Source organism: Rhinoraja longicauda, chromosome 17, assembly GCF_053455715.1.
Source record: "Rhinoraja longicauda isolate Sanriku21f chromosome 17, sRhiLon1.1, whole genome shotgun sequence".
In the NCBI taxonomy this organism is placed as follows: domain Eukaryota; kingdom Metazoa; phylum Chordata; class Chondrichthyes; order Rajiformes; family Arhynchobatidae; genus Rhinoraja; species Rhinoraja longicauda.
In genome coordinates, this window is record NC_135969.1 from 26,400,024 (window position 1) to 26,424,104 (window position 24,081).

At 42.1% G+C, this 24,081-nt stretch overlaps 1 protein-coding gene across 5 annotated transcripts in view; it reads right to left on the reverse strand.

Annotated features, from left to right (window-relative positions):
• rad18 (RAD18 E3 ubiquitin protein ligase) overlaps nucleotides 1-23,116 on the reverse strand; it is a 149,019-nt gene extending 125,903 nt beyond the window's left edge. For 4 of the 5 annotated variants that reach the window (XM_078414417.1, XM_078414418.1, XM_078414416.1 and 1 more), the window contains exons 1-5: nucleotides 22,705-23,116; nucleotides 17,324-17,405; nucleotides 9,526-9,587; nucleotides 6,940-7,010; nucleotides 595-917 (exon numbers count right to left, since the gene is read on the reverse strand). In XM_078414417.1, the coding sequence (XP_078270543.1) occupies nucleotides 595-917; nucleotides 6,940-7,010; nucleotides 9,526-9,587; nucleotides 17,324-17,405; nucleotides 22,705-22,740 (574 nt within the window). In that variant the 5' untranslated portion in view covers nucleotides 22,741-23,116. Of the gene's footprint in view, nucleotides 1-594; nucleotides 918-6,939; nucleotides 7,011-9,525; nucleotides 9,588-17,323; nucleotides 17,406-22,161; nucleotides 22,218-22,704 lie in introns of those variants that run through there. The other variant, XM_078414419.1, reaches the window with a different exon arrangement.
• Between the last annotated feature and the right edge of the window lie 965 nt (nucleotides 23,117-24,081).

Sequence of the window (24,081 nt, forward strand, 5' to 3'; positions counted from 1 at the left end):
TAATGTAACTTTTACTGTATCCATTTAAATCTCTTTAAAATCTCCTATAAACCTAATCTTCATGGGAGATGAATACCAATTTCTCCAGGTTTCCTACTCAACTGAAATCTGTAAGCCATAATTTTAAGCGGCTGTAGAAATATAATATTTCTCTACTGCCAATTATGTTAATGTCAGCTGTAAACTGCATTAATCTGTAATCCATTATTTTAAACAGCTGTGGAAATATAAGGAACTTTCTTTACTGCCAAAGGTGTTCATGCCCACTGAAAGCTTGAATTAGTCCATCTATATTCTAAAACTCGTTTGTTTGTTTCTGAACTACAGCCAAAACGGTACACAATAGTACGACAGTTTTAGGCCCACCTTAATCACCGTCGTCCCTTTGGTGCTAATGGAAGAAGTTTCATTGAAATCGGTGTTATATTTTTAAAGTTATTCACAGTTTAAATCCATCTCCTTGGGGGGTAGGAGGGGAGGAGAGGGGAGAGGGGGGAGGGGGATGAGGGGGGGGGGAGGGAGGGAAGGTGCTGCATCAATGCAGTAGAGGTTTGGACCCAACAGGTCCACGGTCTAGTATTACTCTAAATTTACCTTTCACAATTTCCTTCAATCCAGAAGTTGATGGTTCAGGATCATTATCCTTTTGAGCTAGGTCTGCCAAGCAATTAGCAGTAATTGTTTGTGTGCAAGTGTTACTCTGGTCCTCTTCATACTGTTTCTCCGTAGATCCTGCCCCCGATGGTCTGATGGACGAACGGTTCAGAAAGAGAAATCTGTCCATGCAATTCATCTCCCTCTTCATTCCGGCATGAGCTTTATAATCAGACAATTGATTCTTGTTGGATATATCCACAACTTGCACTGCCTGAGGCGAGACTGGAGGGGATTGAAAATCACAGTCGGACAGCAACTCTCTGTGAAGACAATTAAAAAAAAAAAGAAATTATATGTCTAACAAACATTGCAAACTAAAGTAATTAAAACCTGGCCTTCCATAGCTCAGGCTTCAAAAGTTTAATCCTAGCTAACCCCACATAAATATTAGCAAAAGGGCATGGATCTGCTTTGATATTTATTTATCACTTTAACAGTGTTATCATGTTGCCTAATTGTATTTTAAATAAACACAAGGTTTTGTTCCTTCTTACTTTATAAAATTGTTTTTTCCAAGCATTTTACTTTTAACATTTATTATGCAAACACTAAAAAAAGAGCAGTCACCATATTTGGAGGCAATATTTCTGGGGGTTCAACTCAGTTAATTCTAAGGTAACTTAAAATGGAAAAATCTATAGTAGATGCAATTGAATGACAATGAATATAAGATGTTTAGTTAAAAAAATTACACATTGAATGAAGGTGAGAGCAGAGGGATTTAAGGTCAGTTTATTGTCACATGTCCTAATTAAGGTACAGTGAAGTTTGAGTTACCATACAGCCATACTAAGTGAAAGGCAACAAGACACACAGCCACATAAAATAAAAATTAACATAAACATCCACCACAGCGGCTCCCCACATTCCTCACTGTGATGGAAGATAATAAAGTCCAATCTTCTCTCTCTTTATTCTCCCACGGTCGGGGGTGTCGAACCATCAGCAGTCGGGGCCATCAAAGCTCCCACAGTCGGCGATCCGGAGCCCTCGTGTTGGGGTGATCGAAACTCACTCGTTGAGGCGGTTGAAACTCCACGGCTTGGAGCTCCGAATCGGTCTCCAGCCAGGGACCGCGGGCTCCACGATGTTAAAGTCCACAGGCCCGCGGTTGGAGCTCTCCACAGTCGATCCCTGGCAAAGGGATTGCAAGTTCCATGATTGTAAATCCGTGCCGCGCCCGCGGTTGAAGCACCAGGTCGGTCTCCAGAAAAGGCTGCGCTACTCCACGATGTTAGGCCGCAGTGGGGATTGCGATGATACGGGAAAAAAGGGGGCAGAAAAAAAAAGAAGAAAAAAATCGCATCTCCGTCGAGTGGCAGAATTTAAAAAAATGACACAATAGATTTAAAATATTAAATACAACTTTAGATGACAACACAGATGCAGCTCAAAGCTACTTCCTTAGGCCTCTGCTCTACTCTCTTTACACCCATGACTGTGTGGCAAAGCACAGCTCTAGTGCCATCTATAATTGGGGGCTAGTGGAATCAGGGGATATGGGGAGAAGTTGGGTATAGGTTACTGATTGTGGATGATCAGCCTTGATCACAATGAATGGCGGTGCTGGCTCGAAGGGCCGAATGGCCTCCTCCTGCATCTATTTTCTATGTTTCTATGAATTTACTGATGACACCACTGAAGCATGGGTGGAGCATGGGTGGAGATGATTCAATGTATAATAAGAGGTAGAACCTTTGGTTGGGTGGTGTTGTAATATTAAGCTCTTGCCCAACATCAACAGGGCCAATGAACTAATGAGCAGGTGATCTCAACCGGTCAGGCAGCATCTGTGAAGGGAATGGACAGACGGATCCCATTTGGGGCAGGATCCTCAGTCTGAAAAAGGACCCTGGCTCAATTCTACCAACACTTTGTTTTTTTTGCTTGTTATAAAAGCGCAATAATGCCTCCAGCTGATAACTAGAATGGTTGAAGATCAATTCTTTCAAAACAGGCTCAGTTGTAATGTTATGCAACATAACAAAGATAGCAACTCATAAAGCCTGTTATGGTGCTATGATTAGCTACTTGGATGAGGCTGACTGAATTAGATCATCTGCATGCTTGCAATATGATTTGAAGATTACTCTCATCATAAAGATTATTGTTATCATTCTTGCCACATGGCTATTATACAGGATCATCTTCTGTTGGTGAGTTTCATTGTGTGGTATTTTGAAAATTTGTTTTTCTACATTAATTTGGTCAACATGAAACATTTACTTGAGACTGTTCCTTGTTCACAGCTTAAAAACAATCCCCAAAACTAATTTATGACTGTAAAAAGAAACACTACAGATGCTGGAAATATAAAATAAAAAACAAACTGCTGGAAATATACATCTGATCAAGCAGCATTTGTGGAAAAATGAGAAAAAAAAACACTAACATTTCGGCTCAATCATAAAGGACCATCAACTTAAAAGGTCGACTCTGTTTCTCTCTCCAGTGATACCATGTTGAGCATTTTCAAATTCACTACTGCATCAGGATGCAACAAATTTCTGCACATGTATAGTAGGGACAACAGCCGTTTTGTGATGAAAGGACAAAAGAAATGGCTGGACTGCATGGTCTGCAGTCAGTTTTAGTGGAGAACAAAATAAGCTTTCTGTGTCGGAACTGCAGATGCTGGTTTAAACCGAAGATAGACATAAAAAGCCGGAGTAACTCAGCGGAACAGGCAGCATCTCTGGAGAGAAGGAATGGGTGACATTTCAGGTCGAGACCCTTCAGTCTCGACCCAAAAAGTCACCTGTTCCTTCTCTCCAGAAACGCTGCCTGTCCCAGAGTTACTCCAGCTTTGTGTCTCTCTTCAAAATAAGCTTTCTATTTGGTACAACACAATGTAGGGGTGAATCATATCAAAATCCCAGGGCTAAGTGCCAGTCTGAGATGAATTAGCTGATCTCAACCAGGCACAATCATTGGCCTCAGAGCTCAAGGTTAAGAAGGGCAAATTAACTCAAGTTCTAACCTGCATTTCCACTTCAACCATTATGCAGTTACCAACTCTCTTTCCAACCAGTCAAAAATTAAAAGAGTGCTTTCAATCTGAGCTACTGTCAACTGAATCGTATTTCTGCTGCTTGTGTTATTCTTTATCCAATCAAACTGGATTTCTTATTTATTATTGGGAACTGGAGAAAACATCAATAGGTCTTCGTGAAAACCACTACCTCTTCTAAGGCAGTCCATCGGGTTCAGAGATGACCTCTTTCCAACTTAATTTTGTACATTCCGAGGCAGCTGATGAGATCAATGTGGGAACTTGAGCCCATGCCATAGATGAAACAGAAAGTGCCTGACAGGACAGTGGCTTGCTAATTTGTCAGCTGGTATGATTCTACCATATTTTACAGAGAACCTCTGCGAGCTCCTGATGCAAGGCTCCTGATGCAACGCTCGGGGACCAGAGATTCCTTTACTTCAAGGGCATGTTGCATTTATTTAAGACTGAGAACATCCTTAAATCTTTTTCTCTGCGTGCCAAGTAATATCTTCCCATGAAAGAGCTCAGAATAGCAGATGTATCTTGGGCGTCTGGTCTGAACATGGTCCGCTCAATGTAATTAGGCTCTCAATGGTAGGAATGTTGGCCTTAACAGGAAACCGACATTGCAAGTTCACTGGATGGATCAGTGAACCAAAGAAAGCAAAGGTAGTCATTTGCCTTGGACTCTGCAGTTGGTAGTCCAGGTCTTGAGGGGTGGCACAGTATACAGCAAATAGAGCTGCTGCCACACAGCACCAGAGATCTTGGCTCAATCCTGACATCGGAAGCCATTTGTGTGGAGCCATTTGCATGTTCTTCCTGTGACAACGTGGGTTTCTTCTGGCTGCCCTGGTTTTCTCCCACATCCCAAAGACGGCAGGTTTGTAGGTGAATGGCCACTGCAAAATACTCCATGTGCCGAATGTGGGACAGCATAGAACTAGTTTGAATGATTAATCAATTGGCAGCATGGTGCCAAAGGGCTTGTTTCCATGCTGTATCTTTCAATCAAATAATAACATAGGAGGGCAGGGATTACCATACTACAGTAAACTATGAATCTAGTGCCAGGTCTGATGTCTCCATTTTCAAAGCCCCTTTCCTTAACCAACCCAAGGAAATGCTGAATTCCATTGGTATCCGAGTTTGTCAAGAGGGCGCTCCTAAAATATGGATAATGGTCCACATTATGCAGGGTCTCACAACGGTTGTTATTATCACAGGGATGCATGACACATTGGGAACAGGGTAGTAGACGTCCTCTACATTGAAGGAATGCAAGACCCATCTTCCCATAGACTTCAGCAAAAATGCCAAATGTGCCTTGTAATTTGGTCTCCAAGCTTGGCAAGCTTTGTCTGTTTATTGCAGTGTGACCAGGAAGGCTCAGATAACTATGATTTTAGAATGTAGAGATATTTAATACTAGGTAGTACAGGTTTTGGGTAAGAGGAGATGGAGGAAGCGTTTTATCACCAAGCTGGTGATTGGAATCTGCAAAGCACTGCCTCAATAGCTGGTGAAAGGAAGCACTATCACAACATTTAAGTGGTATCGGGAAGACCTCTCAAATTACCAAGGCATGGAAAACTACAGATCAAGTGCTAGTAAATGAAATCAGTACAGATCGGTACTGAATGGTCGGCATTCACAAGATGGGGCCTTCTTCTATAATGTATTTAGAATGCAGTGCAAGCGGTGCAGGCTCGAAGGGCCGAATGGCCTTCTCCTGCACCTATTTTCTATGTATTACCCTGGCTCAATTGTTTATTTCTTCAGTGAATCCTGCAAAACAGTGCAGCTATTTGTATAATTTAAGGGAAAAACATCATGAAGCTTTCTTTGATCAAATGGCCTGGTAATAATTCAAGTGGGTATATTCATAGCCAGGGACCTACTGACATCCATGGAACCATACATCCCCCAAAGTCATCAGCTTTCCCACAACAAACACATTGTAAATAAGGTTTTGATTAATATATTACATTATTTTTTTAAAAAATTTACAACCACTCTTACTTTCTTAACCATCCAATAATAGCATTGTCAATATAGGAGGAATGCACAAAATTGATTAATTGATAGAACTTTCATTTTGATTGAAAATTGCAGTTCGATGTCCAACAGCAGAGTTTTACACAATTAGACGAACACATTCACAGCAATGAGAGACGAAGACTGCAGCAGTCTTGGAAGAATTCCTATTAATATCATAATAGATGTAGTTATTTAATTCAATGCAGTTTGTGGCCAAATTGCCATTGATAGTTCCTGCATTTCAACTGTGGCTACATTTATATAGTGCTTATTTGAATGTGAAACAATTGCTGATGTCATTAACTCTTACTTTTAAGTAATATACCACAATGACTCAATTGTACCATACTGTGCACAGACCCAGAAGCTCCAAAGGATTTTGGGTTCAATTCTCTGTCCATGCAGGCTAGCCAACCACAGAAATAGTGCTGCTAGGATTCAATGGATCATCTTCAATGACCTTGGATCAGAGAGCTCTATTTAACTTCCTTTTTCAGGCTACTCTTCAATAAATCCCAGTGAAAATAACAGGCAGGTAACAGGATGAATAACAATAATAATAATAAGCCTTTATTGTCATTGTACTTAGAGATACAACGAAATTAGGAGAGCTACTCCTGATCAGTGCAACCAAAACAAGTTAAAAACAAGTTAAAAACTCATCCAATACGTCATTTAAATGCTTAAAGAAATAAATGAATATATATTTATCACACCTAGGTAGAATATTGCACTAAAAGAAATTAGTGGAATGGATGACAGCATTTCTTATGTCGTGCAAATATTTGAGAAATTTAGAGTTCTGATGGCCCAGGGAAAGAAACTGTTCTTGAGTCTGTTTACGTGATGAAGCTTGATTACGTGATGTCTCTCCCGCTAGATATTAGGCAATCTAACACTAGGCTTAGTTAGAGAGATCCATTTAACCATGCACCAGAATATATAAAATATTTGGCTAATGGTGACAGCTAGAGGGTGAAAAAAACATTGCAGGAGGTGGAACAAATTAAAATTAACAAAGAAATTAAAATCCATGAAAAGATAGTCACCGAGGGAAAAAAAGGCCTAGATTGCTGCAGACTCTTTGAATTACACTTGCTGAACCATTGTTTATTTGTAAATTCTATCCATTGTGGGGAAACAAGATATAGTTCTAAAGTTCTTCATGCACTCAGAGTGATAGCTGCTGTCAACTAAAAAACATATCATATTGCACATCAATTATTTAATAACAAAAATCTTTGTACCTTGCGGTACGAAAGCATTTCACTATTTCATCCAATACTCTGTTGTTTAGTAGCTCTGGTTCAGTCACAGTCTATGTATGAGGAGGAGAAACAAAACATTTACAGATTAGCCCCGGAAGGTGATGTCAAATCTTACAATGTGAAACTAATTATTCAAACAAGACAACTTTTATGTAATATAAAGCTTGTTTTGAGATCACAAAAGTCTATTTTTTTTGTCATCTGTACCAATCAAGCTTAAGAAGGCTGTACATCAAAATTCTGTCACTGATGTTCAAGGGGAATCTACCTTCCATTCCTGTGTTCACCGATCTGATTTTTTTTAAAAGTCCAAACAAATGGCACAAATCATTAACTCTACCTTCTAATAGTGTTAGCCAAAATATCATGGCATAAAATGCTAACATTATGAACATCATGCTTATGACAACACAAATTAAATATACAGCATGCACAATTCCCAAACTATTGGATTTACAGAATGCAACCACTGTGAAAATCAAATCTCTAAGAGCCCCAAGCCCATACATGACAACATTTTGTTTGCTTTTCTTCTGCCCATAATTTTGACATATGTTTTATCCTCACTCTTAATTGTGATCTTCAATGTTTATATCAGTTCATTACATCAGAATTCTTTGTTCACCAATTGCTTCTCTCAACATCTCGCTCATTCTTGATACCTATTTCATTTACAACTTCTTTTTTAGTTAACCTCTTCTTCTTGGAAAGATGTCCATACACAATGCTAATTCAAAAAGCTTCCCTTTATAGTTAGATACACTTTTCTCTGATCCCAGCATTTTCATGCTTTTTGTTAGCTTTATTTGCATTCCATTTGGACATTTCCTTAATTTTAAAGAATTAAAGCATTGGACTCTTAATTTTCCATCTGTGATTCCTATTATTGGTGCAATTGTTAATAAGGACATAACATTAAATTCTTGTTGCAGCCATCATGTTTGTCCCAAATATTTTACAGTAACAATTGTATATCGTCCAAAATTACAAGATTTTCAAACTCTTAAACTACGATAGGCACAGACTCTAAAATGCAAAAATATTGTTCACATTCTGCTTCCTCATGTCCATTCAAGCGTGGCCGTCTCAATAACCTTTTCTGGCCAGCAAGGAACTGCATTTTTAAGAAAGGAGGGAGAGAGAAAACAGGTAATTATAGACCAGTTAGTCTGACATCAGTGGTGGGGAAGATGCTGGAGTCAATTATAAAAGACGAAATTGCTGAGCATTTGGATAGCAGTAACAGGATCATTCCGAGTCAGCATGGATTTACGAAGGGGAAATCATGCTTGACAAATCTACTGGAATTTTTTGAGGATGTAACTAGGAAAATTGACAGGGGAGAGTCAGTGGATGTGGTGTACCTCGACTTTCAGAAAGCCTTCGACAAGGTCCCACATAGGAGATTAGTGGGCAAAATTAGAGCACATGGTTTTGGGGGTAGGGTACTGACATGGATAGAAAATTGGTTGACAGACAGAAAGCAAAGAGTGGGGATAAATGGGTCCCTTTCGGAATGGCAGGCAGTGACCAGTGGGGTACCTCAAGGTTCGGTGCTGGGACCCCAGCTATTTACGATATACATTAATGACTTAGATGAAGGGATTAAAAGTACCAGTAGCAAATTTGCAGATGATACTAAGCTGGGGGGTAGTGTGAATTGTGAGGAAGATGCAATAAGGCTGCAGGGTGACTTGGACAGGTTGTGTGAGTGGGCGGATACATGGCAGATGCAGTTTAATGTAGATAAGTGTGAGGTTATTCACTTTGGAAGTAAGAATAGAAAGGCAGATTATTATCTGAATGGTGTCAAGTTAGGAAGAGGGAATGTTCAACGAGATCTGGGTGTCCTAGTGCATCAGTCACTGAAAGGAAGCATGCAGGTACAGCAGGCAGTGAAGAAAGCCAATGGAATGTTGGCCTTCATAACAAGAGGAGTTGAGTATAGGAGCAAAGAGGTCCTTCTACAGTTGTACCGGGCCCTGGTGAGACCGCACCTGGAGTACTGTGTGCAGTTTTGGTCTCCAAATTTGAGGAAGGATATTCTTGCTATTGAGGTCGTGCGGCGTAGGTTCACTAGGTTAATTCCCGGAATGGCGGGACTGTCGTATGTTGAAAGGCTGGAGCAATTAGGCTTGTTTACACTGGAATTTAGAAGGATGAGGGGGATCTTATTGAAACATATAAGATAATTAGGGGATTGGACACATTAGAGGCAGGAAACATGTTCCCAATGTTGGGGGAGTCCAGAACAAGGGGCCACAGTTTAAGAATAAGGGGTAGGCCATTTAGAACGGAGATGAGGAAGAACTTTTTCAGTCAGAGAGTGGTGAAGGTGTGGAATTCTCTGCCTCAGAAGGCAGTGGAGGCCAGTTCGTTGGATGCTTTCAAGAGAGAGCTCGATAGAGCTCTTAAGGATAGCGGAGTGAGGGGGTATGGGGAGAAGGCAGGAACGGGGTACTGATTGAGAGTGATCAGCCATGATCGCATTGAATGGCGGTGCTGGCTCGAAGGGCTGAATGGCCTACTCCTGCACCTATTGTCTATTGTCTATTGTCTACTCACCACACAACATATAGGACATTGAGTCTTGTATGATAAAAATTTTCGTAGACAGAGTGAACAATCTAGAAAGTGAAAAGAATAAAATTGTTAGAATTTCACACAAATTCTCTCAGAAAATACAGTAACATTTTGGATAAGAACTTGGATAATAAGATTAAGTATTTTCATACACTGTTTTAGGTTTAATATTCTGCAATTATATATTTTGTGTAAATCATAAATCCTGTAATTCTTTTGTTATTAAACATTTGTTTACCAACACACTCCATTTAAATCCTCCAACTTTATTTTCCCCTCATTAAAAAAAATCGAAACGTTGGATTAGTTGGCTCCAGTTCCAAAGTCAGAAATATTATGAGTATCTCCTTGGCATCTCTGAGATGCGATGCAGTCCCTCGAGACCTGATAGAAATCTATGAAATTAGATTTCATAGCTTGGATAGACACATAACCTTCTTCCCAGGGTGGACATATCAAGGTGAAAGAGGGAAATTTTAAAAGAAGTGCAGGATAATTATTTTTTTCACAGATTGGTGGAAACATATACTATAAAGGCGTTGAAGAGAATATGCAATAGGCACACGAATATGCAAGCAGAGGAGATCAGTATAATTGGGCATCATGTTTGGCACAGACAATGTGATGTACTGTTCTATGTGATCGATGAATTACACAAAGAATAATCCGAGCTCTGCTAATCTTCAAGATGCAGCAATGGTACCATGGTTTAATTTGTCTACAGATTACACCAAGAGTTAGATTGTAGAAGCACAGTCAATTCCAAAAAGACTTAAACGTGTTAGGAGGCAGGTTTTGGAAGCAGATAGCAGTAAGCTTTGAGTTTCCAAGCAGTTCCTCAGGGAAATTTGTACAAGGTCAGACCTGCTACTGGTTCACACGGTCTATACATTTCAATGCAGAGGAACAGCTCTGACCTAGATAAGCTTTGGTTAATTTACACTCCTTTTTAATTACATTATTGCCTTTAATTTTAAACATAAATGTATTTAAATGCATTTCATTTAAAGTATTTTCTGTAGTTGTACTTTTATTTATTAAATTTTAATGAACATTTATCATTAAGGTTTAATAAGTGATTAATTTTCAGCAGTTTTTTAAATAATTTGTAATGCTTATGCATGCCATTGACATTAGTGCTTCCCTCTTTGATTAACCTTTTGGATTCATAATTCAGTTACACGAGCAGAGGTAGGCTATTCAGCATTTCAAGTCGACTATGCCATTCAATCATGGCTGATCGTTCTTTCCCTCTCAACCTCATTCTCTTGCCTCCTCCCCGTACTCCTCACACCCATACTAATCAAGAATCTGTCACTCCCCACCTTCAAAATATCTGACTTAGCCTCCACTAGCATCTGTGGCAATAAATTCCACAGATTCACCATCCTCTGACCATTCCTCCTCATCTCCTTTCCTAAAGTACATCCTTTTGTTCTGAGGCCTGGTCCTGGACTCTCCCACTCGTGGAAACATCTTCTCCACAGCCAATCTATTCAGGCCTTTCACTATTCGATAAGTTTCAACGAGGTTCCCCCTCATCCTTCTAAACTCAAACGAATACAGGCCCAGTGCCGTCAAACACTTATCATATGTTAACCCAATAATTTGTGGGATCATTTTTGTAAACCTCCTCTGGACCCTCTCCAACCTCCCCTCCTTCTGCAGAGTTCTTGCTTTCTCTACACTATCTGCCCCTCCACCTATCTTTGTATCATCTGCAAACTTGGCCACAAAGCGTTCAATTCCCTCATCCAAATTATTGATATACAATGTGAAGAGTAGCAGCCCCAGCACCGACCCCTGCGAAACAACGCTAGTCACTGGTAGCCAACCAGAAAAAGCCCCCTTATTGCCACTCTCTGTCTTCTGCCATCCAGCCATCTTGTTATCCATGCTTGTATCTGCCCTCTGATACCATGGGCTCTCGTCTTCTTTCGCAGCCTCATGTGTGGCACCTTATCAAAGGCCTTCTGAAAATCTAGGTAAGCAACATCCACTGACTCTCCTATGTTTATCTTGCTCAAAGAATTCCCAAAAGATTTGTCAGGCAAGATCTCCCCTTTCACAAAGTCATACTGACTTCGCCCCATTTAGCATGTGCTTCTAAGTCGTCAGAAACCTCATCCTTCATAATGGACTCGAAAATCTTACCAACCACCGAACATGGCTAACCGGCCTATAGTTTCCACTGTTCTGCTTGGCTCCCTTCTTGAACAGCGGTAATATTTGCATTTTCCAATCCTCTGGAAACCCTCCTGATTCTAGTGATTCTTGAAAGATCACTACTAGTGCCTCTACAACATCTAAAGCCACGTCTTTCAGACCCTGGGGTGCAGTGAAGGACCCGTACCTTAAATACCCCGATGTGTCATATTTGTTTGAAATACTGCTGTGACAGGCCACATGATGCTTTGATCTGGGTTTTTTTTTGTTGGAATATTGAAATACTGACTAGATTACGTTTCCATGCCTAACACGAAACAGGAACATGATTTAATTCACAAAAGATGTACTTGGATGGCATTCATGTTCAAAATGACTCCAAAATATTTTGTTTGCCCAGAAATATTTTGTCCAATTACATAGAAACATAAAAAATAGGTGCAGGAGTAGCCCATTCGGCCCTTCGAGCCAGCACCACCATTCAATATGATCATGGCTGATCATCCAAAATCAGTACCCCGTTCCTGCTTTCTCCCCATATCCCTTGATTCCATTTACTATTGATTACTATTGATACTTGAGATTGGCAAAGTCCTAGAAACTGCAAAGAGAGAAAGAATCAGTTAAATACTTTATTTTTATGCTGTGCTTCTGGAAGAAAAAACGTTGTTGCTTGAATTTTAACAAAGGATTTTAAAAGCCACTTAGCTAATGCTAAGGACTAATTATTGAAATTTACAAAATAAAATTTGTAAAAGTCTTCACTGGCATTAGTTAGAAACAGTTAATCATCTGCAAAAATTAACTTATTTTGCAAAACTTCAGTTGCATGCAAATCCAGTTTAGGAATTACATCTGGTACATGACAAACATATAAGCCAAGGCTTTTGACAGCTTTCCAGATTAAAAGGAAAAGATCATCCTATTTGTTAAGCAGCTATTGCTCGTGTTATTTTCTGGCTCATTTATTTCCTGCAGGTATTTATCTCTTTTGTTCTAGAGTTGAAATAATCTATTATCCTTGTGTTTTCAATCAGAAATGTATTTTCCAGGGTCTAATTTTGCAATTCTAATTAGGCTTTTAGCATTTTTTAATTATTCTTGCATTCATCCCAACAACCCCTCTCTTTCTTTCTGCCAGATTCACAATATACATTTTTCCCCACTTCATTTCTTAATCTGTTCAGCGTCACGTTTGTTTGGTCCTTATTTTCCTTTAAAGAAGCATCACTTGTTCTTTACTGAATTGGTGTTAATTCATTACTTTCCATTAAAGAAGCACTCCACACGTTGCCTTGCACATGAAAATAATCTTTGCACACACAATGTTTATTTAGAAGGTCAAAAATCAATTAATGTACTGATGGATGGTTTAATGAAATCCTTTTGACAACTTTCTATATTGCAGAAACAACACAAAGTGCTGGAGTACCTTGTAGGTCATTTCACCCTTCCTGAGGTCATCTTTTGCCAGTCCTGTTTTGTTCTGGCCTTCTCTATCTTTCAGCCTGAATCCAACCAGAAACATCACCTATTCCTTTTCTCCAGAGAAGCTGTCTGACCCAATGAGTTAACCTAGCATTTTTTGTCTATCTCTGGAGAACATGGATAGTGACGTTTTGGATTAGAACCCTTCTTCAGACTGAGCTAGTTTTACTATTGTGGAAACTAGGATGTGAATCTAGTTTTTCCAAACAGATAAAAATAATCCCATCACTTTGCATGTCTTTCTTGTGCTCATCTAATGATTCCCTGCAAACAGGTTGAAGTGTGAGAGTGTCAATATGACTGAAGTGTTGAGTTTATCCTCTCTCCACCTTTCCAATAAACTGAATAAAGTATATCTATTACAAATACTTTTACATCATCACAAGGCATCTTGGAGGAGTGTTGGTCAATGTCCTCTATATGTAGCTTTGCCTCAAATATCATTTGGTTGTTTAATTTTACATTCCTAACCAACGCTTGTGGTAGAACGTAGGCAGCAGCTCAAAAAGTCAATAAAATTCGTGCCAAATTGGAATATTTCTTACTAAGCAGTGTTAATGTTGGTGCAGAAAAGCATAACTTAAATGAAAAATTATTTTATTTCTTGAATTAATTCCAATATTTCATTCCTTCATAACAAGCTGCGCACCTATACCATTCCCCAGCTAGACCAATGCTTTGTGTTAAATTCACTAATCTCAATCATAAAGAGAAGAAGAGAAACAAACTATAATAAATTATCCATACTTTCCAATTGGGCCTGTATATGGCCATCCATATCTGTGCTAGATGTGCAAATGATAACTAGACCTAATTCTATTATTTTTTAATTTAAAAAAAAGCTTTATTCACAAAAATGTACAGGAAATACTATACAATCACCAAGGAAGACCAAAGGAAATTCAGCATGTCTCCAATGACTGATGGAATACTCAGCTGGACAGGCAGCATCTCTGGAGAGAAGGAATGGGTGATGTTTCAGGTCGAGAACCTTCTTCAGACTGGTTAGGGATAAGGGAAACGAGAGATATAGAGCATCACTACTTCATTTGGCAGCTGCTCTGGCCAAGGCCATAAAAAATTGCAGAATTGTTAATACAGCTCAGTAAATCACGCCCATTGACTTACATTTCACACTGCTCCGAGAAAGTAACCAACATAATCAAAGACCACTTACACTAAAGTCATTCTGTCCTCTCCCATCAGGTAAAGATACAAAAGCTTGAAAGCAGACACAAAATGCTGGAGTAGCTCAGCGGGTCAGGCAGCATCTCAGGAGAGAAGGGAATGGGTTAATTTTGCGAGTCGAGACCCTTCTTCAGATTTATGTCAGGGGAGGGCGTGTGACAAAGATAGAATGTAGTCAGACACAGGAAGACTAGTGGGAGAACTGGGAAGGGAGAGGGGATAGAAGGGGAAAGTAGGGACCATCTGAAGTTAGGGAAGTCAATGTTCATACTGCTGGGGTGTAAACTACCCAAGCGAAATATGAGGTGCTGTTCCTCCAATTTGCGCTGGGCCTCACTCTGACAATGGAGGAGGCCCAGGACAGAAAGGTCAGATTGGGAATGGGAGGGGAGTTGAAGTGCAGAGCCACCGGGGGATCAAGTAGGTTAAGACGGACTGAGCGGAGGTGTTCAGCGAAACCATCGCCGAGCCTGCGCTTGGCCTCGACGATGTAGATACGTTGACACCTGGAACAGCGGATACAGTAGATGAGGTTGGAGGAGGTGCAGGTGAACCTCGGCCTCACCTGGAAAGACTGTTTGGGTCCTTGGATGGAGTCGAGGGGGGAGGTAAAGGGACAGGTGTTGCATCTCCTGCGGTTGCAGGGGAAAGTACTTGGGGAGGGGGTGTTTGGGTGGGAAGGGACGAGTTGACCAGGGAGTTTCGGAGGCAACGGTCTCTGCGGAAAGCAGAAAGGGGTGCAGATGGGAAGATGTGGCCAATAGTGGGATCCTGTTGGAGGTGGTGAAAATGTTGGAGGATTATAAGTTGTATGCAACGGCTAATGGTGAGGACAAGGGGGACTCTGTCCTTGTTATGTATGAGGGGAGGGGGAGCAAAAGCGGAGCAGCGGGATATCAAGGAGACCCTCATGAGAGCCTCATCTATAATGGAAGAGGGGAATCCCCGTTAAAGAATTAGGATATCTCCGATGCCCTGGTATGGAACACCTCATCCTGGGTGCAGATGCGGCGTCGACAGAGGAATTGGGAGTAGGGGATAGAGTCTTTACATGAAACAGGGCGGGAAGAAGTGAAGTCAAGATAGCTATGGGAGTCAGTAGGTTTGTAGTCGATGTCGGTCAATAGCCTGTTTCCTGTGATGAAGACGGTGAAATCTAAAAACGGTAGGGAGGTGTCGGAGATGGTCCAAGTAAATTTGAGATCAGGATGGAAATTAGTGAAGTTGATGAAGACAGTGAGCTCTGCACGGGTGCAGGAGGTAGCGCCAATGCAGTCGTCAATGTATCGAAGGTAGAGTTCGGGGATAGGGCCAGAGTACGCCTGGAACAGGGATTGTTCGACGTACCCTACAATCGTTGGAGAGATTTCCAACCCGAAACGTAACCTGTTCATTTCCCTCCACAAATGCTTCCTGATCCACAGAATTCCTTCAGCAGTTTCTTTTTTGTTCAAGATTCCAACAGCTTTAGTCTCTTGAGTCTCCACTTGAAAGTCCCTTTTTAGTTTGAAATTTGCAATACATTGACTCTTGCAATCAGCACTGGCAACCAAGAGCAAACATATTTCAATATACTTCAATCTGGGCATACTCCCAAATTAGTGTCTCTGAACAGTTGCATAATTGGCAACACCTCTGGCATCTCCAACCAGACTGTTGGCCATGTCAGCCAAGTATGAATTACGAGTTTGCCAATAGTGAGGAGGTCAAAGCTTCAAAGACACAATATTGGCAACAAATCAGACAAAAGGAAATTTTTCTAAGTGCACAGAAATCCCATTATCTAAAATCATCAGCATGATGTGATGAAAACAGCAAAGGGATGTGCCACATAGTGAACAATCCAGTTTTAGAGTAGCAGTATCTTCAGAGGCAGTGACTCATGCTCTGCTTCCCTAGATAACGTATAAAATGTTGATTTTATGACCTTAAGCCTTTACTCACTATCTTCCCACAAAGACCAAAGCAGCCAGCCCATATTTCTCCAGCTACCTCCAAGAAAAACATATTTTTTCCGATTCAAACAGAATTAAATCTAAATTTCATATTTATTGGATTTCACATCTTTGGAAACCACATCATGGCCAGGAAGTCACAAGAAAACTAAACTAGCCAACCAATGCCATTCATGTTGGATAATTCCAACCTCCACAATGACAGCTTCAGAATTCATTCTCATTAGAAATTGTGGTCGAAACAAGGGACAGAGGTATCCAGAAGTTAGCTTGGATGTTACACTTACTTAAGGAAACTTTGAGCATATCATTGATTTTTTTCTCTACCCATTTGGCAATCTCCTCTCACAATAGAACTCAAAACAGAGTATTCACAATAGCTTCTTTCATGACACCACCATCAGCATTACAAATATAACTCTCTCGATTTGCAATTTTCAGCACTAGAGGAATGCTGCACAATTATCTATGAAAACTGGGACCCAACATCATGGAAATATTCTGGAATTATCAAATAACTACAGAAATTATTCTGCATCTAAGGGTGTAATATAAATACAGTGTTATTGAGACGTTTAATAGAATACAATATATTGTCTATACATCATCAATTAAAGCAGTCTGCTGTGTATTATGTACAACCAATCTAATAACATTAATGTTATAAATATATTTATATTTTTATATTTATAAAATATTATATAAAATATAAAATATATTTAACCCAATCCTATTTAATGTGTGTAGTCATATTTTAAACACCATCATCGAATTAGTGGCAGACCTTTAACCATCAATCAGTCTACTTTTGAGAAGTTAAAATATCTTGTTTAGGGATATCCTACGTGTTGGGCAAAACCAATGTTTTTATAATGCCAATGAACAGAAATATCTCTACTTTCATTCTGCTTTATTGAAATCCTACTGGATTTTGGTTACATTTCTAATGCATGGATTATGAATGTTGCAACAAGAGTACTTACAATTATGGGAACAGCGAGGTATCATCATTGCAATGTTGAAATATTCAAAACAAATGCCGCACCGCAACAAGTCATCCATGGGCTGAAAAAGCAAAACATGTTTACAAATCCAATTTGAAATTCTTTCATACTGAGCAAGTGCAGCTCTCAACATTTCAATATTTGTAAGCTAGCCACAGAACTTGCTGTGTCCAGCGGCATCATCAGTCCTACTACATAACAACAATGAGAAAAATTGATGCTCTGATCAGGAAAAAAGGGGACGCATGGGTGTGGTACAGGCAGCTGGGACCAAGTGTTTCTCTGGAGGACAATAGACAATAGGTGCAGGAGTAGGTCATTCAGCCCTTCGAGCCAGCACCGCCATTCAATGCGATCAAGGAGTAGAGAAGTTGAGTAACATACTTAAGAAGGAAATCAGGAGGACAAAAGGACATGAGTGCTGGCTCAAAGGGCCGAATGGCCTGCTCCTGCACCTATTGTCTATTGAGTTCGTTGGATGCTTTCAAGAGAGAGCTGGATAGAGCTCTTAAGGATAGCGGAGTGAGGGGGTATGGGGAGAAGGCAGGAACGGGGTACTGATTGAGAGTGATCAGCCATGATCGCATTGAATGGCGGTGCTGGCTCGAAGGGCTGAATGGCCTACTCCTGCACCTATTGTCTATTGTCTATTGAGTTGGTTCTAGTGGATAAGATTAAAGAGAATCCAAAGATTTTATGAACATTATGGGGAAAGGGTAACTCGAGAGAAAACTTGTCAAAAACCAAAGCAGTCATCTATGTCTAGAGCTGCAGGAGATGGGAAAGGTCCTTAATTAATATTTCACACTTGTTTTTACCACGGAGACTGACATTCAGACTAGGGATCTTGGGACAGTTAATGGTAACATCTTGAGGACAATCTGCATTACAGTTGCAAAGGAGCTCGACATCATAAGACATATGAAGGTAGATAAATCTCCCAGGCCTGAACCTATATATCCAAGGTCATTGTGGGAAGCTAGAGAAGAAATTGCTGGAGCCCTAGCTGAGAAACAAATCATTATCGGGCTTGGAATGAGGTGCTGGAAGATTGGAAGGTGTCAAATCTTCTGCCTCTATTTAAGGAGGGCTACAAAGAAAAAAACTAGGAACTATAGATTCAGTGAGCCTAATATGTAAAGCAGAAAGTAACTGGAGAAGATTCTGAGAGATAAGATACGCCTGAATTTGCAACGGCATTAGGGCTAGTCTGTATGGTTTGGTACATGCAAAACTGTGTCTCACATTTGGGTTTTTTTAAGAAGTGACCAAAGAGGGCTTTTGAGGGCAGGGCCATAGATGTTGTCTATGTGAAATTTAGCATGGCCTTTGACAAAACATTGCACATGGTAGGCTGCTCTGGAAGGTAAATTTTGTCTACACCCATTCCAGCTTATGCACTAACAAGCCCGCACCAGGTTATGAAAGGGTTCTATTTTTAATGATAAATTGACTTTGTCCATAAAATCATTCTGATGGGGTTGTTGCATTTTGCTTTGGATAATTTTCAGTCATCAACGTTAAGGTATGGTGTCCGAAGTGTGGCAGTACTTTCAAGAAAGAGTCTGAATGCTTTTCATTTTGCAGACTCCCTGGAAACAACAAAATTCGCTAAAAGTTCCACACGCACTAATGCTTATTCAATGATCTAGTACTAATGGGAAAAGGGATTCTTTATGGTTTGAACTGGTTAACCGGATATTTGGGAGGGGGAGGAGGCATATTATAACAATACAAGAACTGGACGATCATCCTCTGGAAGTTTAACACTAAAGACTGGTTTGGCCCAATAACCAGCTTGTATTCTAATTGCTATATTCAATTCAAGTTTGTGTGCAGAAAATGTTAAACATTACAAATAATTTAGAGATTGTGATGTACAAAAATAGTGTTAAAATGTTTACTGGCCTAAATGTATTTATACTACTTAAATGCACATGAAATATTTCAGAAATGATACTGAATTGTTTTTCTAACACGGTCACATCAATGCAAATTAGTTTCAGAACCAGATTTATACAAAGGCAATGGAACAGAATGACTGTACCACCAGTCTCAAAACAACAGCCCAAACAGTGCTGTGACAGGCCAATCCACAGCACCAGCTGCAGGTTAGACTATGTGATGTCAACGATATTTTATGCTGCACATTTCTGAAAGTGTAGGATGCAAGAATGTGGTGCCTTCTGTGGAACACCTGGGGCACAAAAGAACAAAGCAACTCACACATTTCACCTCAGCCATTCAGATTGGGAAACTGACAGCACAAGAACTGAACAAGAAATTGTGAACTGGAATGGTAAATGAATGATCAAATCTGGCACATTTAAATGGGAAAGATCTGAAGTACTTTTATTAAATAAACAAAAAATATAACAACTCCTTCAGCCGAATTTAAAAGCTGGAAGAATGAAATAGTTGTAACTGTTCCTATCTATAGCGGAGAAGTGGACTGGTAGTAAGTAGCACCTACTGTCATTAAAACCACATTTAAGACTGAATAGGGAAAACTGTAACCATCTGTGATGAACTTGGCTCATATCTACTGTACATCAACTCACAGAACATCCAATACATTTCATTGAAAAGATAGCAAGATGCGATTTTCACAAAGTGAACCACAGAGCTGCCTATTTCAGAGAAATGTTTGTATTTCATTACCCTTGACTGATTATCTTTTAGAACTCCAAAGACGTACAGGTATGTAGGTTAATTGGCTGGGTAAATGTAAAAATTGTCCCTAGTGGGTGTAGGATAGTGTTAATGTACGGGGATCACTGGGCGGCACGGACTTGGAGGGCCGAAAAGGCCTGTTTCCGGCTGTATGTATATGATATGATATGATAACTCGCACTGACAGTAATTTTTTAGCCTTTGTGCACTCTTCTGTATAATTTGATGGAAAATTGATCTAAATGTTTCCAATGAAGTTTGATGATTTCAAAACACACTTTCAGTGCCAGGATTATGGACTTCCCTTGTAAAAACACCCTGTATTTTTTTTATCCTTTAACAGAGTAAAATATCTCAATGTGCTGAGAGGAGCTTTATCTGTTAAGATTGTGCACTGAGTTGATTATATCAAGAAAACACAGGTCAAGGAGAAAGATCTTCAAGAAGTAAGAAGGAAGGGAGAATATCAGAGCTTCATACCTCAACAGCTAAAGCTAACGGTTAAACAAAATAAATTGCAGTGTGATTGTTTACAAAATAGTAGGATATTGGAAACTGACGAATGGTGTGCATGAGAAATAATCAATGGAAACAGATGCAAGTCATTCAGCCTTCTCTGCCATTCGATAAGATTATAATTGATCTTTTACCTCACCTTCACCATTCTACACTAAACCAATGTCTCTCAATTCTCTTAAAACCTAGGAATCATGGAGCATAGGGTCTCGACCCAAAACGTCACCCATTCCTTCTCTCCAGAGATGCTGCCTGTCCCGCTGAGTTACTCCGGCATTTTGTGTCTACCATAAAACAGGACAGCACAGGAACAGGCCTTTCAACCCCTGATATCTGTGGCAACCACAATGCAAAATTAAACAATGCGATTTACCTAAGCATGTCCCACCATTCAATCTATGATCACATGCCTGGCTAAAAGCCTCTTAAACCTCACTATTGTATCTGGTTCCACCACTTGCCCTGGCAGTATGTTCCAATCATCTCGCCCTCGATCAGTAAAGAAACTGGCCTCGCAAGTCACCTTTAAACTATCCCTCTCGCATCTTAAACTGATGCCCTCCAGTATTTGTCATTTCCACCCGAGGGAAAAAATGACTATCGACCCTTTCTCAGGGTGACCCGAGTTGACTGAGACTGATTCAGTGCAAACCCTGACAGGCAGACATCAGCAGTGGTAAGTGGATCGAAACAATCAAGGGGGGAGCAGAGAGAGACGCGCAAGATCAAGGGGTTGGCAGGAGAAGACCTCCGAGGTGGAGGACAGAATTTTGACTGGGAGAAGGTGCCAGAACATTGGGTGGCTTGTCGGGCCTGGGTGTCAGTGAAGGGCAGGGGAGAGAGAGGAAGCGGATAATGGGGGTAGTGGGTCGTCGGCAGCCCCATTATTAACAGCCACAAGATAGACATAAAATGCTGGAGTAACTCAGTAGGTCAGGCAACATATCTGGAGAGAAAGAATAGGTGACGTGTCACATCCAGACCCTCAGTCTGAAGAAGGATCCCGACCCAAATCGTCACCTATTCCTTTTCTCCAGAGATACTGCCTGTCCCGCTGAGTTACTCCAACATTTTGTGTCTATCTTCAATGTAAAGCAGCATCTACAGTTGTTTCCCACATGTCAACAGCCACAAGTCGGTGGGGTGGGCCCGGGCTGGAGCGGCCGCTCTCACACATGGCGAGCTGTCACTGCACAGTCAGGGTCTGACAGCAGCTGCCAGCCTGGGACAGCCCGGGCATGACCCTCCCTCCTTCCTTCTTTCCTCCTTCCCTCCCTCTTTCACTCACCGCTAGCAGCCTCTCCCCGCCGGGCCCCTCACTCACTCACCACCGGGCCCCAGGCCCCTCACTCACTGCCAGGCCCCTCTCTCTCTCCCTCATTGACTCCCTCCCTCATTAACCCCCGCCGGGCCCCTACGTCCCTCACTCACTCACTGCCGGGCCACTCACTCCTTCCTTCCCACCCTCACTCCTTCCTTCCCTCCCTCACTCTCCCCCGCCAGGCACGGCCGTTTTTACAGCATTATGGGCCCCCGGGCAAAGCAGTGTACTGGGCCCCTACCGTTACTCTCCCCCACCCCCTTTCCCTACCAGCCCCCCCACTGTCGTGCCGGCGAAAAGCACTTACCGAAAAGCAATTAGCGATGAACTTAGGGTGCTACATTGTTGCAAAAAGCACTTACAGATCACTGTGAGAAGCACTTAGGGACCGAAAATGTTGCGAAAAAAGCACTTATTGAACCTACATTTTTAAAGTAGTATTTATTTATTGCAAGTCACTTAACATACACAGATCAGCATGGGGCCCCTATGCTCGTGGGGCCCCGGGCAAGTGCCCATCAGGCCCAAGCGTTAAGATGGCCCTGCCGCCAGGCCCCTCCCTCACTCTCCCCCGCCGGGCCCCTCCCTCACTGCCGGGGCCCCTCCCTCACTGCCGGGGCCCCTCCCTCACTGCCGGGGCCCCTCCCTCACTGCCGGGCCCCTCCCTCACTGCCGGGCCCCTCTCTCCCTCACTCCTTCCTTCCCTCACTGCCGGTCCACTCACTCCTTCCTTCCCTCCCGGGCCATTCCTTCCCTTCCCTCCTTCACTCCTTCCCTCCCTCCCTCATTGCCGGGCCACTCACTCCTTCCTTCCCCCACTCACTCACTGCCGGGCCAGTCCCTCACTCACCGCCAGCAGCCTCTCCCGGCGCTCGCGCTGCCACATTCTCCCGTCCAAACCGCGCGCGCTTCACCCACCGGATGCACGTCACAGCAGCTGCCCGCCACTCTGTGCAATGTTCGCCGGCCTGGGCCTCTGCAGCGCCTGTCGCTGCGTCTCCTGCATTCAGGCACCGTGCAATATTCAGCGTGCACATCATCCGTGTCAAGCTGCGTGTGATGACATTGTATGCACTGCACAAGGGACTGCAATATTCACCAGCTGCATCCCTCGGGGGTAGACTCTAAACAACATTTGCCGACTGCATCCTACTTGGAAGACACAGCAATATTCAACGGTTCCATTCTCCGTTTTAAGCAGTGTGCAATATTCACCGGCTTCCACCTCGACACCAGGGAATGTGCACGCATTAGCTGCATGTAATACATTGGGTAAAGTGCAAATTTCAACAACTGCATCGTCTGCTTTAAGCATTGTATAACATTTACTGGCTGGAAGTCCACACTGAACACGGAAGTCCGCATTGTTAAACGGCAGAAGCCTTCTGATGTGTACATTCACTGGCTGCATCACCTGTCCAGACATTTGCTACCATTAATCGGTTACAGCTGTGCCATGGGTCGCCAGGTTACATTCAGCACCTGCATAACCTGCCTCGGGCACTAGACAACATTTACTTCCCCATTTGCAGGATGCTCCACAGCAGGCACTTATTCACAAAATCCTGGAGTAACTCAGCAGGTCAGGCAGCATCTCAGGAGAGAAGGAATGGGTGACGTTTCGGGTCGAAACCCTTCTGCAGTTATTTTCTTCCACAGCAGGCACTGTTCAGTATCTGCATCCCCGCATTAGCCTAATGATTAGGTGATTGCACGTAAGGTCGTACGGTCAAAGTACATGACGCACGGAGTCGGTCAAGCCATCTGGAGGACATGGCAGCTTACGGCATACATTACCAATATATACAACAGGTACATTCTTACCTTTAAAAAGCCGCCAAAAGGCCAATTTTTGTGCTGTAAAAAATGAGGAAGAAGCTGGAGGATCCGGCGGAGGAAGAGGAACCGGAACCGGAACCGGGAGAAGGGCTGCCAAGCCCGCGGACGCAAGAAGCATCTGGGAAGACATCTGGCCAGCCGGCGGGAGAAGGAAACGCGGCCGAGAAGGGAGGCAGGAGAGTAACGCCGAGAAGCAGCGGGCCGCCGACCAGGGGGAGAAGAAGAGGAGGAGAGGAGCAGCGGGAAGAACCCGAGCCGAGAGCCTGGAGGTCTGCAGGGCGAAGGGCCCAGGGAGCCGTGCTCGACGGCCTTGGAGGAAGAGGCGGTGGGAGATGAGGAGTCTGGAACGTGGCAACTTCAACAGCCTGACCGCGGGAGAAGACGGCAG